The 18,400-nt window shown below is 26.7% G+C and overlaps 2 protein-coding genes across 14 annotated transcripts in view; one reads left to right on the top strand and one right to left on the bottom strand.

Annotated features, from left to right (window-relative positions):
* Positions 1 to 13,093, top strand: part of LOC107998108 (protein alan shepard) — a 35,600-nt gene extending 22,507 nt beyond the window's left edge. For 2 of the 13 annotated variants that reach the window (XM_062072676.1, XM_062072668.1), the window contains exons 2-11: positions 2,223 to 2,687; positions 3,979 to 4,193; positions 4,378 to 4,436; positions 4,557 to 4,702; positions 8,915 to 9,072; positions 9,155 to 9,308; positions 9,388 to 9,582; positions 9,818 to 9,910; positions 9,995 to 10,155; positions 10,239 to 13,093. In XM_062072676.1, coding sequence (XP_061928660.1) covers positions 2,223 to 2,687; positions 3,979 to 4,193; positions 4,378 to 4,436; positions 4,557 to 4,702; positions 8,915 to 9,072; positions 9,155 to 9,308; positions 9,388 to 9,582; positions 9,818 to 9,910; positions 9,995 to 10,141 — 1,632 coding nt within the window. In that variant the 3' untranslated portion in view covers positions 10,142 to 10,155; positions 10,239 to 13,093. The remainder of the gene's footprint in view (positions 1 to 2,222; positions 2,688 to 3,978; positions 4,194 to 4,377; positions 4,437 to 4,556; positions 4,703 to 8,914; positions 9,073 to 9,154; positions 9,309 to 9,387; positions 9,583 to 9,817; positions 9,911 to 9,994; positions 10,156 to 10,238) is intronic. The other 11 variants (XM_062072678.1, XM_017057147.2, XM_062072679.1 and 8 more) reach the window with 9 other exon arrangements.
* Positions 11,264 to 18,385, bottom strand: LOC107998111 (ribosome biogenesis protein WDR12 homolog). The gene is made up of 9 exons (XM_017057153.3): positions 18,182 to 18,385; positions 17,944 to 18,029; positions 17,658 to 17,868; positions 17,449 to 17,589; positions 17,210 to 17,385; positions 17,077 to 17,147; positions 16,710 to 16,956; positions 16,505 to 16,637; positions 11,264 to 16,414 (listed from the first exon to the last, which is right to left on the bottom strand). Exons 1-9 carry the CDS (start codon positions 18,247 to 18,249, stop codon positions 16,276 to 16,278), a joined length of 1,272 nt encoding a protein of 423 aa, XP_016912642.1. The 5' UTR covers positions 18,250 to 18,385; the 3' UTR covers positions 11,264 to 16,275.
* Between the last annotated feature and the right edge of the window lie 15 nt (positions 18,386 to 18,400).

The following is an 18,400-nucleotide window of genomic DNA, read 5'->3' on the forward strand; positions in this document are numbered from 1 at the left end:
GTTTCAAGCAAAATGTTATCTTATCGTTACATAAGTAATCATAATGGTGTTTCAAATTTACGTCAATAAGAAATGAACGAGAGTCGAATAAGAGAAACGCGTTTACAATCATTTATAATGAAACTTCTGCACTATTATTATTTGATGGTACAATTTCGCAGAGGTCAAGTACGATAGATAAAACGTATACTTACAATTCATATTCATATACATATATTTATGTACATATATATACATAATTCGCTTTTACGTGAATATTGCAAGATAAGTTGATAAAAAAAAAATTGATTTGATAAACGTCAAATTTTTCAAGTAATATCACTTTAAGAAATATTTTAATTTATATAAATGAATTTATATATGTTACTTTATTATTTTATCTTTTTTTTATTATAATTATAAATTCCATTGGTAAAAGAACAATTAAAGAATTAAATATATATCATGTCTAAAAACATCTTGAAAAATTAAAATTAAAAGTACATAATTATTTACGAACAAAATTTTTAACAACAATTTTAACAAATGTTAAAAATTTACAACAATGTTTGTATATTAGCATCATCTAATTTTACGATACTGAGAATATTTATATTAATTGAGACTAACTATATCAAAACCATTATAATTTAACGAAAGTATAAATATTTCTTTGTTTCTCTGAATTATTCAAATGACATTAAAAATTTCAACGTTTCAATTTAATAAAACATTTAATTTTTTTAGAAACAAGATATCTCTAAATAATAATATTTGTAAAATTATAGAAAAAATTCATTTGCAAAAAGACAGTATGATCCAACATAGCTCCAATATATGTTCGAATTTAATAATTTTAACTAAACACATTTTGAGAGTAATCTTTGAATTTTCCTCTTTCTTGTTTTGCGAATAATTCTGAATCCGTACATTATAATTAAGGCCTATTTATGAACAAATTTATCTGGCAAGTGACCAACCGATTATGCTTACTGCTAATACGCGACTTATAAGAATCGCTATGTGTTTACTAAAAACATTAACTAACATAAATTTGCTGTACAAATGATTCTAATTAGGATAGCATAGTGCAGCATTTGATTGTGTTGTACGCTTATATGTGTATATATATGTTGTGTTATATAATTATTTGCGAATATAATATAACAATTTTTATTCTAAAAGTATTGAAAAAAATTAGCATAGAAATTTGATTTCAATGATAAATATTATAAAGAAACAGTTTTGTTTTAATGGCAAATAATAATTGTTATTATTATATAAATGAAATATAAACGTTATTATTTTTTTGTAACGAAAAATTGGTCATTCTCAGCATATTTACTAAAAAAAACAATTTAATTATCATGAATATTTCTTGAAATACATATATATTATATATACATTATATTAATTTCTTTAATGATGATTTCAATTTTGTTATATTTTGTCAAGAGAAATGTTACGCTTCACGTGGCTATGCTTTCAATTACGATTGCACATTCTGTATTCTAATAGAACTAAATTTAGAAACCAACCATGTATAAAAAGATATTCATGTGTGATTGTAATTAAATTTGATGAAATTTTCACTAGATACATTTTTTTTTATGAAATAAAAAAATTATATTATGAAATGAAAAAAAATCATTATTATTAATTAAATAATTAATTAAGATAATAATACTGTTATCGAATTTTTTTTATTACTCTTTATATAGTTTTGTATGCTTCGTTCAATTGTTTTTTATATTATAAAAAAATTAGTTAACTTGGAAGCATTTGAAAAAATTGAACTTTTTAAATTTTTATTAATGCAAAATAATAAATTATGCGTTTTGAAGATCTCTGACAAATGAATTAAAATATTCCAGAATTTTTGTTTATTTTTAATTTTGAAAAATTTTTTATTCTAATGATTTATTATATATATTATAAATATTTTCAGTTTTAATTTTATAACCTTATCATTTATTTTTAACAGTTAAACATAAATATTTTTATAAAAATAAATCAATTATATTCAACATATCAAATATCATAATTATTTATGAAATCTTATTCGATTGAAAAGTTTCAATCTATTGTATATGTTGCTTTTATTAATAATGAATATTTAATAGCCAAATGTACTGCAAATCAAGTAATTGTTTCTTTTTATATCTCATTATAAGACATAGATAAATCAATAAATAGAATCTTTCAATGAAGATGATCAAATCAACCTGTTTGTTACGTTTCAGGGTACAAACGGTCCGAGACCGACGTATGTAGGTGCTAACAATGGAAATGCCGGTGGCGCCGGTGGTGGCGGCGGTGGAGGCGGTGGAAGCGGCGGTGGTGGCGGTAGCGCTACGGGTGGTGGCGTCGGTGTAGGTCCAGCGAGTGGCGGCGGCGGCGGCGGAGGTGGTGGTGGTGGTGGCGGCGGTGGTGGTGGCGGAGGCGGGCACGGATTGAAGGGGAACACTGGTGGCGGGCCACGAGGCGGGAACCCGGTGCAGTATCGTGCGAGCGGTGCCGCGGCTTGGGGCGCAGCGCCGCCCTCTCATGCGGCTGCGGCTGCGGCTGCGGCGGCAGCGTATCCACCGTACACGCGGTATCCAAGCGCAGCGGCTGCAGCTGCGGCCGGCCAGATGCCCGTCGGAGCACAGCAACTACCGCCTACGGCGAATCCTTACGCCACCGCCACCTACGCACAGCACGCGTCGGTAAGTCCTCCTCTCCTTTTCATTCCTGACCAATTCGAACTTTATATTGGATTGGAAACATGCCATTTTTCTATAATCAGTCGTTTTCATTTTGTACATGGTATAATTTTTTCGACAAATCATTGACATGAACAATAGGTTCTTAAGATTCTTAAGTATTTTTAACATTATAATAAATTAGTTGTTATTTATATAGATATAATCGTATTTTTTAAAAAATGATTGTTTTACTTTTTTTATTTTTTATTCTGAAATAGAATATTGAAATTTAAATTTTAAATGATAAATTAAATTTTCAATTGTTTGGTAAATTTGATTATTTTATAGTAAAACAGAAGGGTTGATATTCTTTATTGGGTTACGTGCAGGTTGATTATAAGAGAATGGTGGTTGTTGAGAATGATTGTTGGAGAATTAGGTAGCACAAATGTCTTACATGTTTCGTGCGGTTAACAAGGTAACCTATAAACTGTACTTGAAATATATATGTTTCATTTAATGATTTAGATTTTATCATAAATTTACTCCTATAGAAAAAGTTTTGATAAAATAATTGTGATTTTATTAGAGAAATACGCGCGCAGATAGCATAAAAGTTAAGATTTGCGCAGCGAAAGGGTTAACCCTTTCTTGAACCGGGTGGGGCCATGACAACGTAGCAGACAGTTCTTGTAGAAACAATGTGCAAACTTTTTTGATCATCTTTTTATCTTTTATTGAAGGTTCTTTGTTTTTTGATTTATAATGTATCTTTTTGATTCTTGAAAAAATATATATACATATATATATAATGAGAGATATTTGTTTTTTTTTTTTATTTTGTTCTTTATAATATACCGGCTCATTTATAAGATTTAAATTAAAAATATAAAAAAAAAATTGTCACATGTTGTATTTTGATAGGTTTAATCTTTTTTCTTGCCAGGTGGGACTAAATAAAATATTTATAATTTTTATTATCACGTTCAATATCTTTTCTTTTCAAAATTTAAATCACGTTTTTTTTTTATAAAAATATCTTCAATTATATTGTTTAATAATATATTTATTATTTATTCTTTATTTTGTTGAGCTATATGTTGTATAACACTGCTTTGATACTTAACAATTATTAATTATGATTATATATTTTTCTTGTATTTAATCATTAAAAAGATTTATATGAGTATATATTTATAAAATAATATAAAATGTAATTTACTATTTTTTATATATTTTTTTATTTATATTATATCATAATAAATATTAATAATTAAAGATTAACTTAAAAGATTTTTCAAATATATTACAGTATGGTGGACAAAGGGTGCCTACAGCCTCCTCTCCAGCTAATACTAATAGTAGTTCTAGCAGTGCTACCGGCAGTCGAAGTGGGACAATGAGCACAAGTCTTAGCAATAATGCTATACAAGGACAGCAAGCAGAACAGTTGTCAAAAACAAATTTATATATTCGTGGCCTCAACCAAAACACTACTGACAAGGACCTCGTAAACATGTGTTCTCAGTAAGTCACTCGTGTAATCAGAATTTTATATATTATTATATTATTATATTGTTTAAAATATTATGAAAATAATTATCATTTACATCAAATAATAATATCATTAGTTTTTAATGTAATTTTATAATTAAATAAAAATATCTCTAATAAAAAAGCATATTGTTTCTAATACATTGTGTTTTTGCAGATATGGAACTATTACGTCTACAAAGGCAATCTTGGATAAAAATACAAATAAATGTAAAGGTGATTAGATTTTTATTATGTTTTTCATTATTTTTATTAGATTTTTATTATGTCATTCATTATTTATCAATTTATAAGAAGTTAATTTTATTAATTGGTATTATAATTTTTGTGTTATAGGTTATGGATTTGTAGACTTTGAATCACCAGTGGCGGCAGAGGGTGCTGTGAAAGCACTGGTCGCCAAGGGCATCCAAGCGCAGATGGCGAAAGTGGGTATCTGGTTGCTCCCTAGACTGCCCAGTGTACGTTGGTTGTGCATGCAAGTACAGTAATACCAGAGTAACAGTAAACTCCTCTTTTCTCTTTCTTTTCTTTCTTTATCTTATCCCAGATGTTTTTAATTTTCTTTTTCCTCTTTTCATTTTTACCTTTCTATTTTTCTATGATCCCAAATCTATCTACAATATATTTGATTATTATTATAATATTTTGTTCTTCTATTAATATAAAATTATTAAATTGAAAAAATTTTTATTCTTATACTGCTGTGATATATATACACAGTACAATATTTTCATGATTATTTATAAAATATTAAATAAAAAATATTAGAGTTTTAATCACAATAGATACCATGATTGTTTTTCAATAATTATTTCTAATTTTTTAAATATGCATACTTATTCAAGATAATAATAATAATAACAACAATAATAATAATAGTAATAATAATAACTATATAGCTATACAATTATAAATCATTAAAAATTAATATCAAGTAAATTTTTGTATTACTAAAATAAAATATTAATTTTACTAATTATATAAAAAAGTTACTCAATTATTAATTGTTTTTAATGTATTAATTAATATATAATAAATATTAATCTCATGAAATAAATATTAATAATTTTGTTTCAAGTATATATTGTTGTTACTTTTATGTATTTGTTATGTATTATATTTATATTTTTAAATTTTACAAAAATAACTTTTATTAAAATAATATTTAATATATAATTATAATTTATTATAAAAAATTTGTTAAAAATTATTAATTCAATTCTATAATAACTGAAAGGCAAGCATGGCATCATTGTATTGGCATCATTGTTCTGCTCTCAGCCCCTCTAGAAATGCATAAAATTTATATTTTGACAAAGATACTTTGATAAGACTCTTTAATATTTTGTAATTTTTGTGTTTTATAAGGAAAATATTTTTAATATAGAAATGTTAGATTAAAAGAAAATGATAAATTTCATGAAAAATGTTAAAGTTTCATGAAAAAAATTAAAGTAATTAAATTTGTTGACAAGTGAGAAGGGAAAAAATAAAAATTTTTATACATTTGAAATTTTTTTAAGAATAAAAAAACATTGCTAGAGGGGTGGTTTCATATATGAATTATATTTTCATTGATAATGAATTATTGATGATAAAAATTAAGAAAAATTTATAAATAATAAAATCTTATTTAGTATAAATGTCTATATAAGTAATAAAATTATTAACATTTGTACAGTATAATATATAAAATTGTATTATATTGTATTATTGTTGAAATTATTATCAGTGAAATATTATCAATGAAAATATAATAGCAGGCAATTATGCATAATTTGAAATATATAGAAACAATATAAAGTTCTCCCCAGAACCTATCTCACTTGTCTGAAAATCTCTAATTTTCACCAATTCTATCTATCATTCTGTCTTATATACCTTTTAAACTATCAATGCTTGTTGCTGTACCTCGGCCACAAATTGCTGATACTGCTATGTCAATACATTTATAATTCGCGTCTTAAGATTGCATTTATTTCAGCACTAATTTAAACCTTTAGCAAATTATTCTAATATATTTAAATATTTGTGTTTATGTCATATGACGATTGATAGCTTATTATATTAAGAGAAATTCTAAAATTCTTTAGAATAATTTATTAAAATTGCTTTCAAGTATGGCAGTATATACAGTATTATAATTAAAATACAAAATATTTTTTTTTATTTTTTTGCAATCTGTTAAATGTTATGTATTTGTCTTTTATTTTAATAATGTATAAATATTAGAAAAAATTGCTTTTATTCATTTGATTTAAAAATTTTTTAATTTAAAATTTTTTTTTGTTCGTATTTAAATATGCACATTCTCAACAAAAATACTGATTTCTATCTTTATTGCTAAAAAAAAAAAACTAACTTGATATATTTCTTCTAATCTGGCCGCGGTAAAAGGGTGCTATCAGCAGTTGTGATGATGTCAGTCGCATGTGATATGATATAACTAAATAATATACTGATTATTAAATGTATTCAGGATACATGGTATTTACTTACTAATTAGTAATGCTATGCAAAGATCAGGTGCTATCTTAATTCTGGGGTGTTGGTTGTTTTTGATTGATATATTTGGCTTGATTAATAAATTGTAACCAGCACACCAAACAAGTTTAGGATGTGTATTTAGGAATTTATAAAATTTTTAGTAATCGCTTAAAATATTTTAGTTATAGAAGAATTAATTATATTTTGCATTGTTATATTTTTTGTGATTTATAGTATTTCTTCGAAATCCTTTATACACATTCACACTTGATCAATTAAATCATTTTATTGAAATACAAATTCATTAAATTATATTATGGTGTTATCATACATATATGTGCACACACGCGTGCGCGCGTGTGTATACATATATATGTATATGTATTTTATATTTTTAAAAAAAATAATAAAGAAATATATATATACATATATATTGATGCCATGAGCTTAGCTTATATCATAATGTTTTCATTATTTATTTTTTTGTTTTAATGCATTCGCAAGATTGAAGTAAATTGTCGTAAAGTATAAGTATATTCAAGTAACTGTAGAGTTGATTGATTTTTGAGAAAAATGGTGGATCTCAAAATATGCTTGAGGGTGCATAAATATCAAATTCAAATTCTAATTAAATGTACATATATCTTTTATCTTTTTGTTCTCTATATCATATATATATGGGAATCGTAAGCGAGAAAAATTTTGAGCATGAACACATGTATATGTATGTGCATATATTTTGAAATTATGTACTTTAATAACATTATGAGATAATTTGACTCATTTTCATTTCTATCTCATGATATAATTGTATATATGTGAACATGCCTGTGCTTTTTTGTCATGCTTGTATTCAACAATGTGTCATATGTGATCGAAATTCTATTAATGCTTTGAATGGTTATTCAGTATTGTTTATTTATATAAATGATTAGTTAGCTTGCATTATTTACAGTATTTATAAGAAGAAATGATTAAAATAAAAATGTAAGAAGTAATAGAAAGATAATTTGATTAAAAAAAAATTTAATTCAATGCACAGAAAATATTTAATATTTCAATTCAACTATAAAAAATACTAATATTATAAATAAATTCTACATTACTAGTTTAAAAAAATTTTAAAAACTATTGAGATTTAATACAAATGATTTAATTGAAAAAAATTAATAAATGTGTTGTGAAATAATAAAAAGATTAATTATTCATGTTAAATAAAGAATGTGTGCACAGGCGAGATTCACTATTGTAATTTTTTATAAATCTATTATTTTTTGATTTTAAGTTGTTATTATTATTATGTACTATTAAACTTTAGTAGAATGGTAATAGATATAAATTTTATATACCATTTAATAAAAAAAAATGTTATGAAAAACCAAATGCGTGTGAGCATGCTTTGCATATAAATATAAAATATATTTAATATTAACATTAGTTCTAATTTTAAGCATCCATAAAGCAAATTTAGAGAACCACCATAAAGTGGTAAAATAATGTCATGAAGCATGATAATCTTTTAGTATCAAAAATAATAATTATTTTAATTAATAATAAACTTTTTTGAGTATTTATGTTTACTTGTACATTCAATATTAGATTAAAATAATTGTTATAGTTTCATAGTTTTATTGTCTATATCTTTTATTAGTATCTTATTGTAGATTTATATAATTTTTTGTTTTCTTTTCTATAAACAAAATCAACCAGTTATATATGAAATATTTTTGTTTGTATAAAATTTTAGTTTTTTAAATTTCTTGCATTATTACATTGATATGGAATTTAATTTTGAATTATCATTTTAACATTCCATGTTAAAATGTGTATGTATAATGAAAATATATTATTTAATATTTTAACAAATTAACAATTTATATTAAATTTTTTTTAAAAATGTGATAAAATATAAAAACTCATAAACTGAAACATTCACTTTTTAAACTATGAATGTGAAATAAATTCTAATGATGTTTATTATAATTATTGATTTTTTATTACAATTATCTCGTCTGTGCATTCATTTGTAATTATAATTATATAAAATGTAATTATATAAAAATATATAAATATATGTATCTTGGTTGTGAATGTTAAAATGATAGACATGAAATTTTTTTTTGATATTTATATACACATAATTATAAAAACAAATCCAGGAGTGTACTACAATAAGTTGCATAGTACTTTTACTCTCTTCTCAGCAACAGGAGCAAGACCCCACCAATTTGTATATTGCAAATCTGCCACTGAGCTTCAAAGAAAATGATGTTGAAGGTTTACTAGCTCAGTATGGACAAGTTATTTCAACGCGCATATTGCGCGATACTGCTGGACAGAGTAAAGGTGTTGGATTTGCAAGGTTAATGTCTATTTAAAAGATAATTATTAATTGTTATTAATTATTATTAAAATTATTAATATTTATATTACGTGTATTTTAGAATGGAATCTAAAGAAAAATGTGAACAGATAATTCAGATGTTTAATGGAAAAGCATTACAAGGGGCTAAAGATCCTTTATTGGTAAAATTTGCAGATGGTGGTAATAAGAAAAAATCATTGTACAAAAGTACAATATGGAGAGAAACTGGAGAGGTAATTTATTTATTTAAAAAACAATAGATGTAGTATTTTCATGTATAATTTTAATACTTATAATATATAACTTTCACAGAACATGACTTTGAATTATGATACAAGCGGTGTTGGTCAAAATGGGGTTGCAGCTACTCATATGCTACCCGCAGCTACTTTAACACAATATAGTCGTCACTATGGTCAAGCTTTACCTGGTTACAGTGTACCAGGAACACCTTGGGTGACTCCTTACTTGGTGCAGACTGCCCCTCCACATATGCAACAGGTCGACGTGAGTTTTTATACAAATTTTTTGTTTTCTTTCTCTTTATGCATCTCATTTATAATTTAATATAAAAAATAATATTAGTTTTTCAATATTATTAAAATTTCTAAGTTTTCATATAATTATTATATAAAAATTTTTTTTATTATATTCTTTTTTTGTATTAAATTTAAGATGTCATTTTATATTATATATATATTATAAAAATATTTAAATATTTAATAAGAATTTCATATTACAGATGATGCCATCAGCTGATCCCAGTAACCCACAGTACAGTATGATTCCTCAACTTACTACACAAATGTCTACGTTACATCTTGGCACTGGTTCCGTAAGTAATATATTTTTATCATTTAAATTCTTTTTCTTTATTAATTTATATTTATATTAATTTTTTTTATATTTTATTTTTCAGTATATAGCAGCAAGCCCACATCCCTATCCTTATACTTATCCTCCTAGCATTATTCATACCATGCCATTGGGTGATTCTGAACAAACAAGCAATGCAGCATCTCCTGATGATTCTTATCAACAATATCAAGCTCAGCAGCCCAAGTAGGCTATGGTTTTTAGGTACAGTAGTTCATAATGATTTGTTTTTCTATATCCTATAATACTAAAAATGAACCAATTTTTTATTTTATATTATATTTTAGATATGATTACATCGAGGGGTATGTAAGTTAGGACAGCCACACCTGTTGATATGAAGGATTATATTAATGAAGAATAGATGAGACTAAATACATTACATAAAGTCAGATAAGATTCTTCCTCATGATAATTGACTTGCCAGCCATCTTTTATACATTTTATCCATCAGATAAATAGGTGAAAGTAGTTAATATTTTCCAACGATTAGAGAATGAATGTTGTCATAAGAAAGGGGTACGAGTGCTCGTGTCATCTACATTGTTCGGCACCAGCACGGCTCCATACGCTGTAATGCCAACACATCATTACGACAGTGACAAAACTGATATTCTGCGACGAACAGTTTAGTGTCAAGCTAATAGGCTTCCAGGATTAACTTTAGGTATTACATTTATTAAGGAGATGATAAGTTGAAGCTGAACGCTTGAGAGTGTGAATAAAATATTTTAACAAAAACTGTAAACTATAAAAAAAACGCTGCTCAGAAATACAAAGGAGAATTCTTCCCAAGAAATAATAATAATAATAATATACAGAGAAAAAAAGCACTTCCAAATGCTAGAGTTGATAAAGAAAAATAAAATTCAGATTCAGTTACTTATAATCAGTACCTACTGGACTTTCGTGCCAGCTGGCTGGCCGGTGGCTGCGCTGCGAAGAGAAGAAGCTATGAATCAGTATCTCTTTTTCAAATAATAAAAAAAGAGCTCTTTCTTAACAGCACACACCACCCCATCCACTAACTGCACCCTCATCAGATTATTTCTTTTTGTTTTCTTCTGTTTCGTTCAGACATTCCAAGCCAGGCACATATTGTATGTATGTATTGCCACTCGGAGATTTTTATCTACTTTTACAAGTACAGTTTTCGCGTTCTCTTTTAATCACGAATGAATATATTTTATGGACGAAAAAGAAATGAAGATTTTAAGAGAGAAAAAGAAAAAAATAAAGCTTTATTTCTAAAAGAAAAAAAAACTTCAGGATATATGTAATTATTGTAACAAGAAGGAAAGGAACATAGTACTTTTTAGAAGATTTATATTTATGAGTACAGTTACTACGAATCGATATCAGTTTTAATTGTACAGTGAATACAGATATTTTTTTTAGAATTGTGCCTTTTCAGACAAATCCGCTAGACAGGGATATGCTGAAAAATATTATAATATATTTTTACGTCGATATGTAAATGCGAAACTTGAGCCAAATTTTGATCTTCTAGTTAAGAGAATATAATTGTTTTTACGTTGTAGCCAGTTAAATATCACTACGTTTGTTTTTGGTTACAAATTCGAATAGATTTTGTATGTGTATAGTTGCCACTAATGGGATTGATGGGCCGGAAACATCTGTACGGTCTATATGAAATCTAGGAAGAAAAAAAAATGAAATCAAATGGCGGATCATTGTAAACCAAGAATAATTTCCACCGCCTGAAAGAAAATAAGAGAAAGAAACAGAGTAGGCTTGTTACAACGGAATATGATAGGTAGAGTATAAATTAATTTATTATATCGAACGAACGAATAAAATCGTGTTACAAATGAAAACGAAAAAGATAATGGGATTGGAGCTGAACGATAGGCGAGAGGATTGAACGCGAGGAAACAAAAAGAAACGAAATAAAGATATAAATCGAGAATTTTCTATCTATGTGATATCTCGAGAAAGAGAGAGAGAAAGATTAGAAAAAGAAAAAACACCCTTCTCTCCTACGTTCCTCTAAGCCCGTTTTTACATCCGGTACAGTTTTCACGTTGTCTGACTTAGATCGAGTCGAGGAACGATTAGCAGAAAGCTTTCTACCAAATATTGCGAGCTTTGGGCTCGAAGTGGCGGGCAGGTAGTTAGATAGAGTTAGAGGCGATCGTAGCTATTATTATAATATTACAATAATATGCTGTATTATTATAATTAATGATTACTATTATTGACGTCATCTAAAGTATGAAAGATTTTTACACTGTTGAGACTTGAAGTAAATAATATATTTAGTTTATTTTGGTACATCACGATTTGATGACAAGAGATAAAAGATGAAAAAAATGGTATGAGCTATTTTTTAAGAGACCGATTATTACTCGATTTGAGTCCATGCATTAAGAGAGAAAAAAAGAATAAGAGAGCGAGAGAACGAAAGAAAGAAAAGCGAAAGGGAAAACCTATTTGCGAGTGTGTAATTGTTTGCACAAGCGATTGTCACCACGACTGACAACAAAAATCACATGTGATTAAATAGTGAATTTTGAAGAATTTTACTAATAGACTTGTACTAAATAACTAATTATTATTGTGACGACCAAAACAAAGAAGAGCAGCATTTTTATAGTGCTGACCGAGCGGAAGAACGATGGTTCGGCCGACAAAAAAATGCCAGCTCCCGCAGATACGGAGCCGCACTGGAGAGCGGGCAGAAAGAAGAAAAAGAGAGTGAAGAAAGTCATGAATGTAAGAGGCAGAGTGAAAGAAACTTGAAAGGATAAATGAAAGTGTGTGAACGAAGGATAAAAAGAAAATATGTGTGAAAAGAAAAAAAAAAAGTTGAGTGATGAGAGAAAAAAAGCAGAACGTGAGATGAGAGAGAAAGTAAAATGAGTGAAAGTGAGAAAAAAACAAGAATGAATGTATCATAACCTATTGTATAGAATATATGAGAAAAAGAGGACACTGCGAGATGTGTAGTTAGTGTTGATTATGAATATAGGTTAGGTACCATTTTGGATAGGAAGTAATCGATAAGTAATTAAGTTTAAATAGATAGTTGATAGTTAGGTTATATATACAACTGCCTCTCCTTGTTGAAAAAAGTATAAAAAAAAAAAAAAAAAAAAAAAAAAAAAAGAAAGAAAGAAAATGCATCAGGTGAGGCACCGTTCAGCCTATGCACCTCGCACCCGTCAAGACTGACTGGCTATTCATATTAATAATAAATATATATTATTCTACAACATATTATCTACTGTAATATAAATAGTAAGGACTGCTTGCTGCGCACCGCGGGTCGGGTGCTTGGGCTGGCCGGGCGTGATTTATGAAAAGAAAACCAATTTCTTTTTGGAACATAAGTTTCCAAACAACGCTGCTTTCCGTAAGCTTTCTCTAGAATTTTTAGCGTAGCCTCTTTTTAGATTAGATTCACAACTAGTAGTCGTAGGCTGATGTAGAAAGATGAGAATAAAAAGGAAAAAAAGTAGGGTGTTTTTAAGTAACGAAACAAAAAAAAAAAATAATGTAATATTAGTCGAACGTCGGCTTAAGCGAAAAAAAAAATAAGAACAGCGAGTCTGAGTTAATTTTGATGATGCCCTGATAATGTGATGTGCGTCATCGTACTTCGACTTGTACAGTCCTTAGATTTATCGAGGTTTTAAGTCATTGTTTTACAATTGTTAAGCGAGATAGTTTTTTTAGCTATAACGAGACGAACATTTTTCCATTTATCCCTGTGCTCTATTTTTTTTTTTAACTTCGATTCTCCTGATATTTGTTTTGATTTATTTACTATATCCTTTCCACTCCTCGTTTTTATTTTAACTCCTATCGTTTTATTCTTTGTTGCACATGAATTCCTTTTTGTGACAAGATAGAATGAGTAAATAACATATGTAATTAGAAAAAAAAAACATCTGTTTAATTTTGTTTATTTCTTCTCTCCAAAATATAATTGTTATACGGTGTGCGACCAATAAGAATATAATGAAAATAAAAATTTCGTAAATTTCAGGAAAAAAAGAGGAAACAAAAAGGATATAGAGGGAGAGAAAGAAAAAAAACAAAATAATGTTGAGGCATTAAGTTCGCATCTAAACAAGAGTTAAGAAGGGAAGGGAAAAAATAAAAAAAAATAAAAAATGAACACATTAGGTTCTCGGATACTTTTAAGATGGCGAGGCATAGCACGTAATAAAATTCTTAGATTAAGGCAAGTGTGTCATAGTTAGTTAAGAAATAGGGACTCTTAGAAGTCGATAGGTGCTGTAATACAAATGATGATAAAAAAGAAGTAACAACAACAACAACAAAGTTTAACAACGGTCAGAATTAGATTTTTCATGAAACTCAAATAAGAACACAGGGCATACGCCACTAAAAGTGCCCTTAGTTTATTTTGGATCGTTTAAAAACGCTAGTCTTTGTGTGAGATAATGTGGGGGTTATAGATAGGGTCTTCTAAAAAAGAAAAAAAAACACGAAAAAAAGAAGAGAAAAACGAAAAAATGTAAGCAGAAAACAAAAAGGTAGAAAGACAGAGAACGCGAGAGAGAACGTGAGATATAAGTAGCAAACACAAAAGAAAAAAACGTGAGATGTGCGAGAGAGCGAGAGAGCGAGAGAGAGAGAGAGAGAGAGAGAAAGTGCGAAACGAGTGTGTGGTGTGTAGGTTGTATGCATAATTTATAATGCGTACTTTAAAAAAAACCATCTGCCTATGACACGACACAGACTGCAGAAATACACTGTTACTGTAAACTGCACACTGCGTGTGCACGCTCTAAACGTCACACACTTCTTACACTTTGTATGTAGAGCGTGCACCGAACAGTTTTTAGAGTTACTTACAAGTATGGTTTGGTATATTCAAAGTGAAAGAATCAAATTCTTAATTATTATCATCCCTTATTTTTGATCAATAAACGATCTGTTTTGGGGATTTATTCGAATCATTTTCTTTTCCTTTCCTAAGTTTTCTTTAATACCAGGACAATTGTGAATAGTCTTCAATAAAGAGTGAATCCCCAAATTTTATAAATATTATTTTTCTTCTATCCTTTTTTCATTATACTTCTCTTTCATTAAATTTTTAATAGAAATATACACATTAATTTTCGTTTTTTTTCCTTTGTTAAAGCGTGAACGATCATTTTTGCGAACGAATAAACGAAATGTAAAGTCTGTAAAATAAACTTACTCTCGTACAAAAGCAGTGACTGTATTTACACATATTCCAACACTAAAAAAATATATGCCTTCTATCGAATCAAGTAACAACTATTGTATATGCCTTTTTCAATGTTGAAAATGATAAAATCGTGAGACCGTTTTTTGATATTTTCCAGAACTGAAAGAGTGAGCTTAACAAATTAAAAGAAACAAAAAAAGTAGAAAAGATTAAAAAAAAACAAATGCTATGTTCTTTTCAATTAAATTTTAGTTAGTGAAATTATATTTATTAATTTGTAGTAATACAGCATGTGCAATAGATTAAACAACACTCCTTTGTAAGTAATATTAAAACAATAAGCCCCCCACATTATCCTAATTAATTCTGTAATAAAACATTCAGCGTCCGCCTCTATTAATCGATGATAAAATTGTTTTCTGCGAAGTAATAAGATTATAAAGAATTAATATGCTATGTTCGATTTTTGGTAATGAAAAATATTTTTTTTTAATGCATTTAATATCTTACGCTGATGCGATTTGTACTATTTTGAGTAAATGCTCTTAATTTATGCGCAATGAAGATAATTCAAAATTCTTTAAAAAAATAAAAAAAGAAAAAAATTTAAATCGAAGTGATGGCAATGTATAAGAATGATTACTAGATCTCTTTTGTCAATTAAGTGATGGTTTTATAATAATGTAAAATACAAGGATAACATTAAAAAAAGCAACACGACATAAAAAAACTTATTGAAATAAAAACAATACGAATTTGATTTGATGCCAAGAGCTTTTTCTTAGGTCATACAATATTCTTTTTGTCTCTTTAATTTTATAGATATATTTATTTATACGAAAATATTTGTAATTTCTTTATCATCTTAATTTGCATTTATATAATTTATTTCAAATTATATTATTGCAATTAAAATTTTTAATTTTTCTCATTATTTTACAATGAATACAATAATTTTATAATTCAATGTTTCACAACAGTAAAACATTAAATTTTCTATTTAATTTAAATGATTACAATGCTTGATTTAGAGTATAATAAATATGAAAATTGTAAAAAAAACTTATCTTTAATAATTTGCTATACAGAAAATTTCATTTCTCTATTATATGTAAAAGTTATAAAATAATTTGTTATTAATGACCAATATGTTTCGATTTAAATATTCTTACGGTGTTGTCTGCACCTCCAGATACCATGAATTTAGGATTTGACCAATTACAACATAATACTTTATCTTCATGTCCAGAAAGATCAAACAATGGTGCTTTGGGACTGTAAAATAGAATTTTTTTTTAAAAAAGAAATATTTATATCTTTACATAATTTCATAAATTAATATTATAAAATTAATGATTATTAAACCTTCTGGTGTCCCACAGTTTCATATCATTATCATATGCTCCTGAAATAAAAAGATTTTCATGTATAGGTGACCATCTTACAGATTGTACCCATTGTGTGTGAGAAGTAAATATTGCTTTTACCAAAGATCCTTCTAAAAAAAACAATATATGTATAATCTCATTGCAAGTTGCAATGAATACAATTTAAAAAATGATTTTAAAACCTGTAGATCTTGGATCATATAATCTGATATGCCTATCGGCTGATGCTGTTATAATAGTGTGGCTTAATGGAGAATAATCAAGATCAAAGAAACTTTTATTTCCAGTCAATTCGTGTTTAATTCCTCCTAATTCTGAATCCCATATTTTTATTGTGTGATCCCATGAAGATGTTATAATTTCTATTTTATCTGACCATACTACACCACTAATAGCTTCTTTGTGACCTTTCATTGTTCTTTTAGGTATCTTTATGGTATAATAATAATAATAATAATAATAATAATAATAATAATAATAATAATAAATATTATAATAATTATTTTTTATTTAAAAACATTTTATTTATATTCATTTATTTTTATTTACCCTTGTTTTTCCATGTTCTGATTTTAATCTCTTTGAAGTAGATTCACCATCTTCATTTTCATCTTGATTAGCTAAAAGCATAAATGAAATATTATTTTATGAATTACTTATTTTCTTTTTAATATATAAATACCTGTAGACCAGATTTTAAGCATTGTATCCCATGCTCCAGTTGCCATTATTGTCTTGTCATAATTAATATTAACAGCTTCTAGTCCACGTTCATGTCCTCTGCATACATGAATACAGTCTACTGAATTTTCTATAATATTCCAGTCCCATATTATAGCTGTTTGATCTTGGGATGCACTAAATAATAAATTAATATAAGAATTATTTGAAAATGCTTATTTTATTTTTAAGATTTTATACCTAACAAAACTAGCTGTATCACTAGTCAAGGATATCCATGCAACTGCTTTAATTGGTGAAGTATGTCCAGGAATTACCAAATGATGTTTTCCTTTATATGTCCATATATGTAATGTATTATCATAACAACCTGTTAGAATCCTATTAAAATATCTTTTAATGTAAAATAATTTTTAACATCTTATTGTTAAATAAATAAAAAAAGTAACCATTTCTCACAAACAGCAATAGCAGATACCCAATCATCATGTATAAGACAATCTTGAGGTTCAGGTGGTGGATATTTTTCAACATATTCAATAATTATTACATCTTCTGTAGAAATATTTTTTTCTGTTATATGTTCAATCAATGAAGTACGTAAAAATTGTGAACATATCAAAAAATCAAATTCTATTTCATTTTTTATATTATTTGATTCTAAAATTAAAACAAACATTTTAAATAAATTTAATTTAATAACAGTTATTAATATATATATGAATCATATAGTACCCTTCAAAAGTTCATTTATAAGAGTATTTAATTCATTTGATACAATAGATGTATGAACTGATAAAGGAAAATCTGGAACTGCATATCTAAAAATTAAAAAATTTATATATTATATATATTAAAATTATTTCTATAATAAAACTTATAAATTATATGTATTATATGTATTATATCCATGTAATAAAATAAAATAACCTCTTAATTTAGTTCATAAAATATAATTTAAATGAATACATACTGTTTTTGTTTAGTAAGAAATTTTATTTGTACTTGTGGAATACTTTTACTCATATTTATATTATCCATTGCAATTTCTGTATTATTTGTTTTTTATTTTTATATAAATTAAGAATTAAGAAAAGTACACGTGTATATTACATTTTAAACAAGGTTTTATGGATACTATTAATCGATTATTCAATATGCTTACAAATAGATTTATACAATCGATATTTTA

This window comes from Apis cerana, linkage group LG3 (assembly GCF_029169275.1).
Source record: "Apis cerana isolate GH-2021 linkage group LG3, AcerK_1.0, whole genome shotgun sequence".
Lineage (NCBI taxonomy): Eukaryota > Metazoa > Arthropoda > Insecta > Hymenoptera > Apidae > Apis > Apis cerana.

Coding starts and splice junctions, on each gene's coding strand:
- LOC107998111 (XM_017057153.3), bottom strand. CDS start 18,249: ATGGATAATATAAATATGAGTAAAAGTATTCCACAAGTACAAATAAAA. Junction 18,030..18,181: donor TTTCTTACTAAACAAAAACA/GTATGTATTCAT, acceptor TTTAATTTTTAG/ATATGCAGTTCCAGATTTTC. Junction 17,590..17,657: donor ATTGCTGTTTGTGAGAAATG/GTTACTTTTTTT, acceptor ATATTTTAATAG/GATTCTAACAGGTTGTTATG.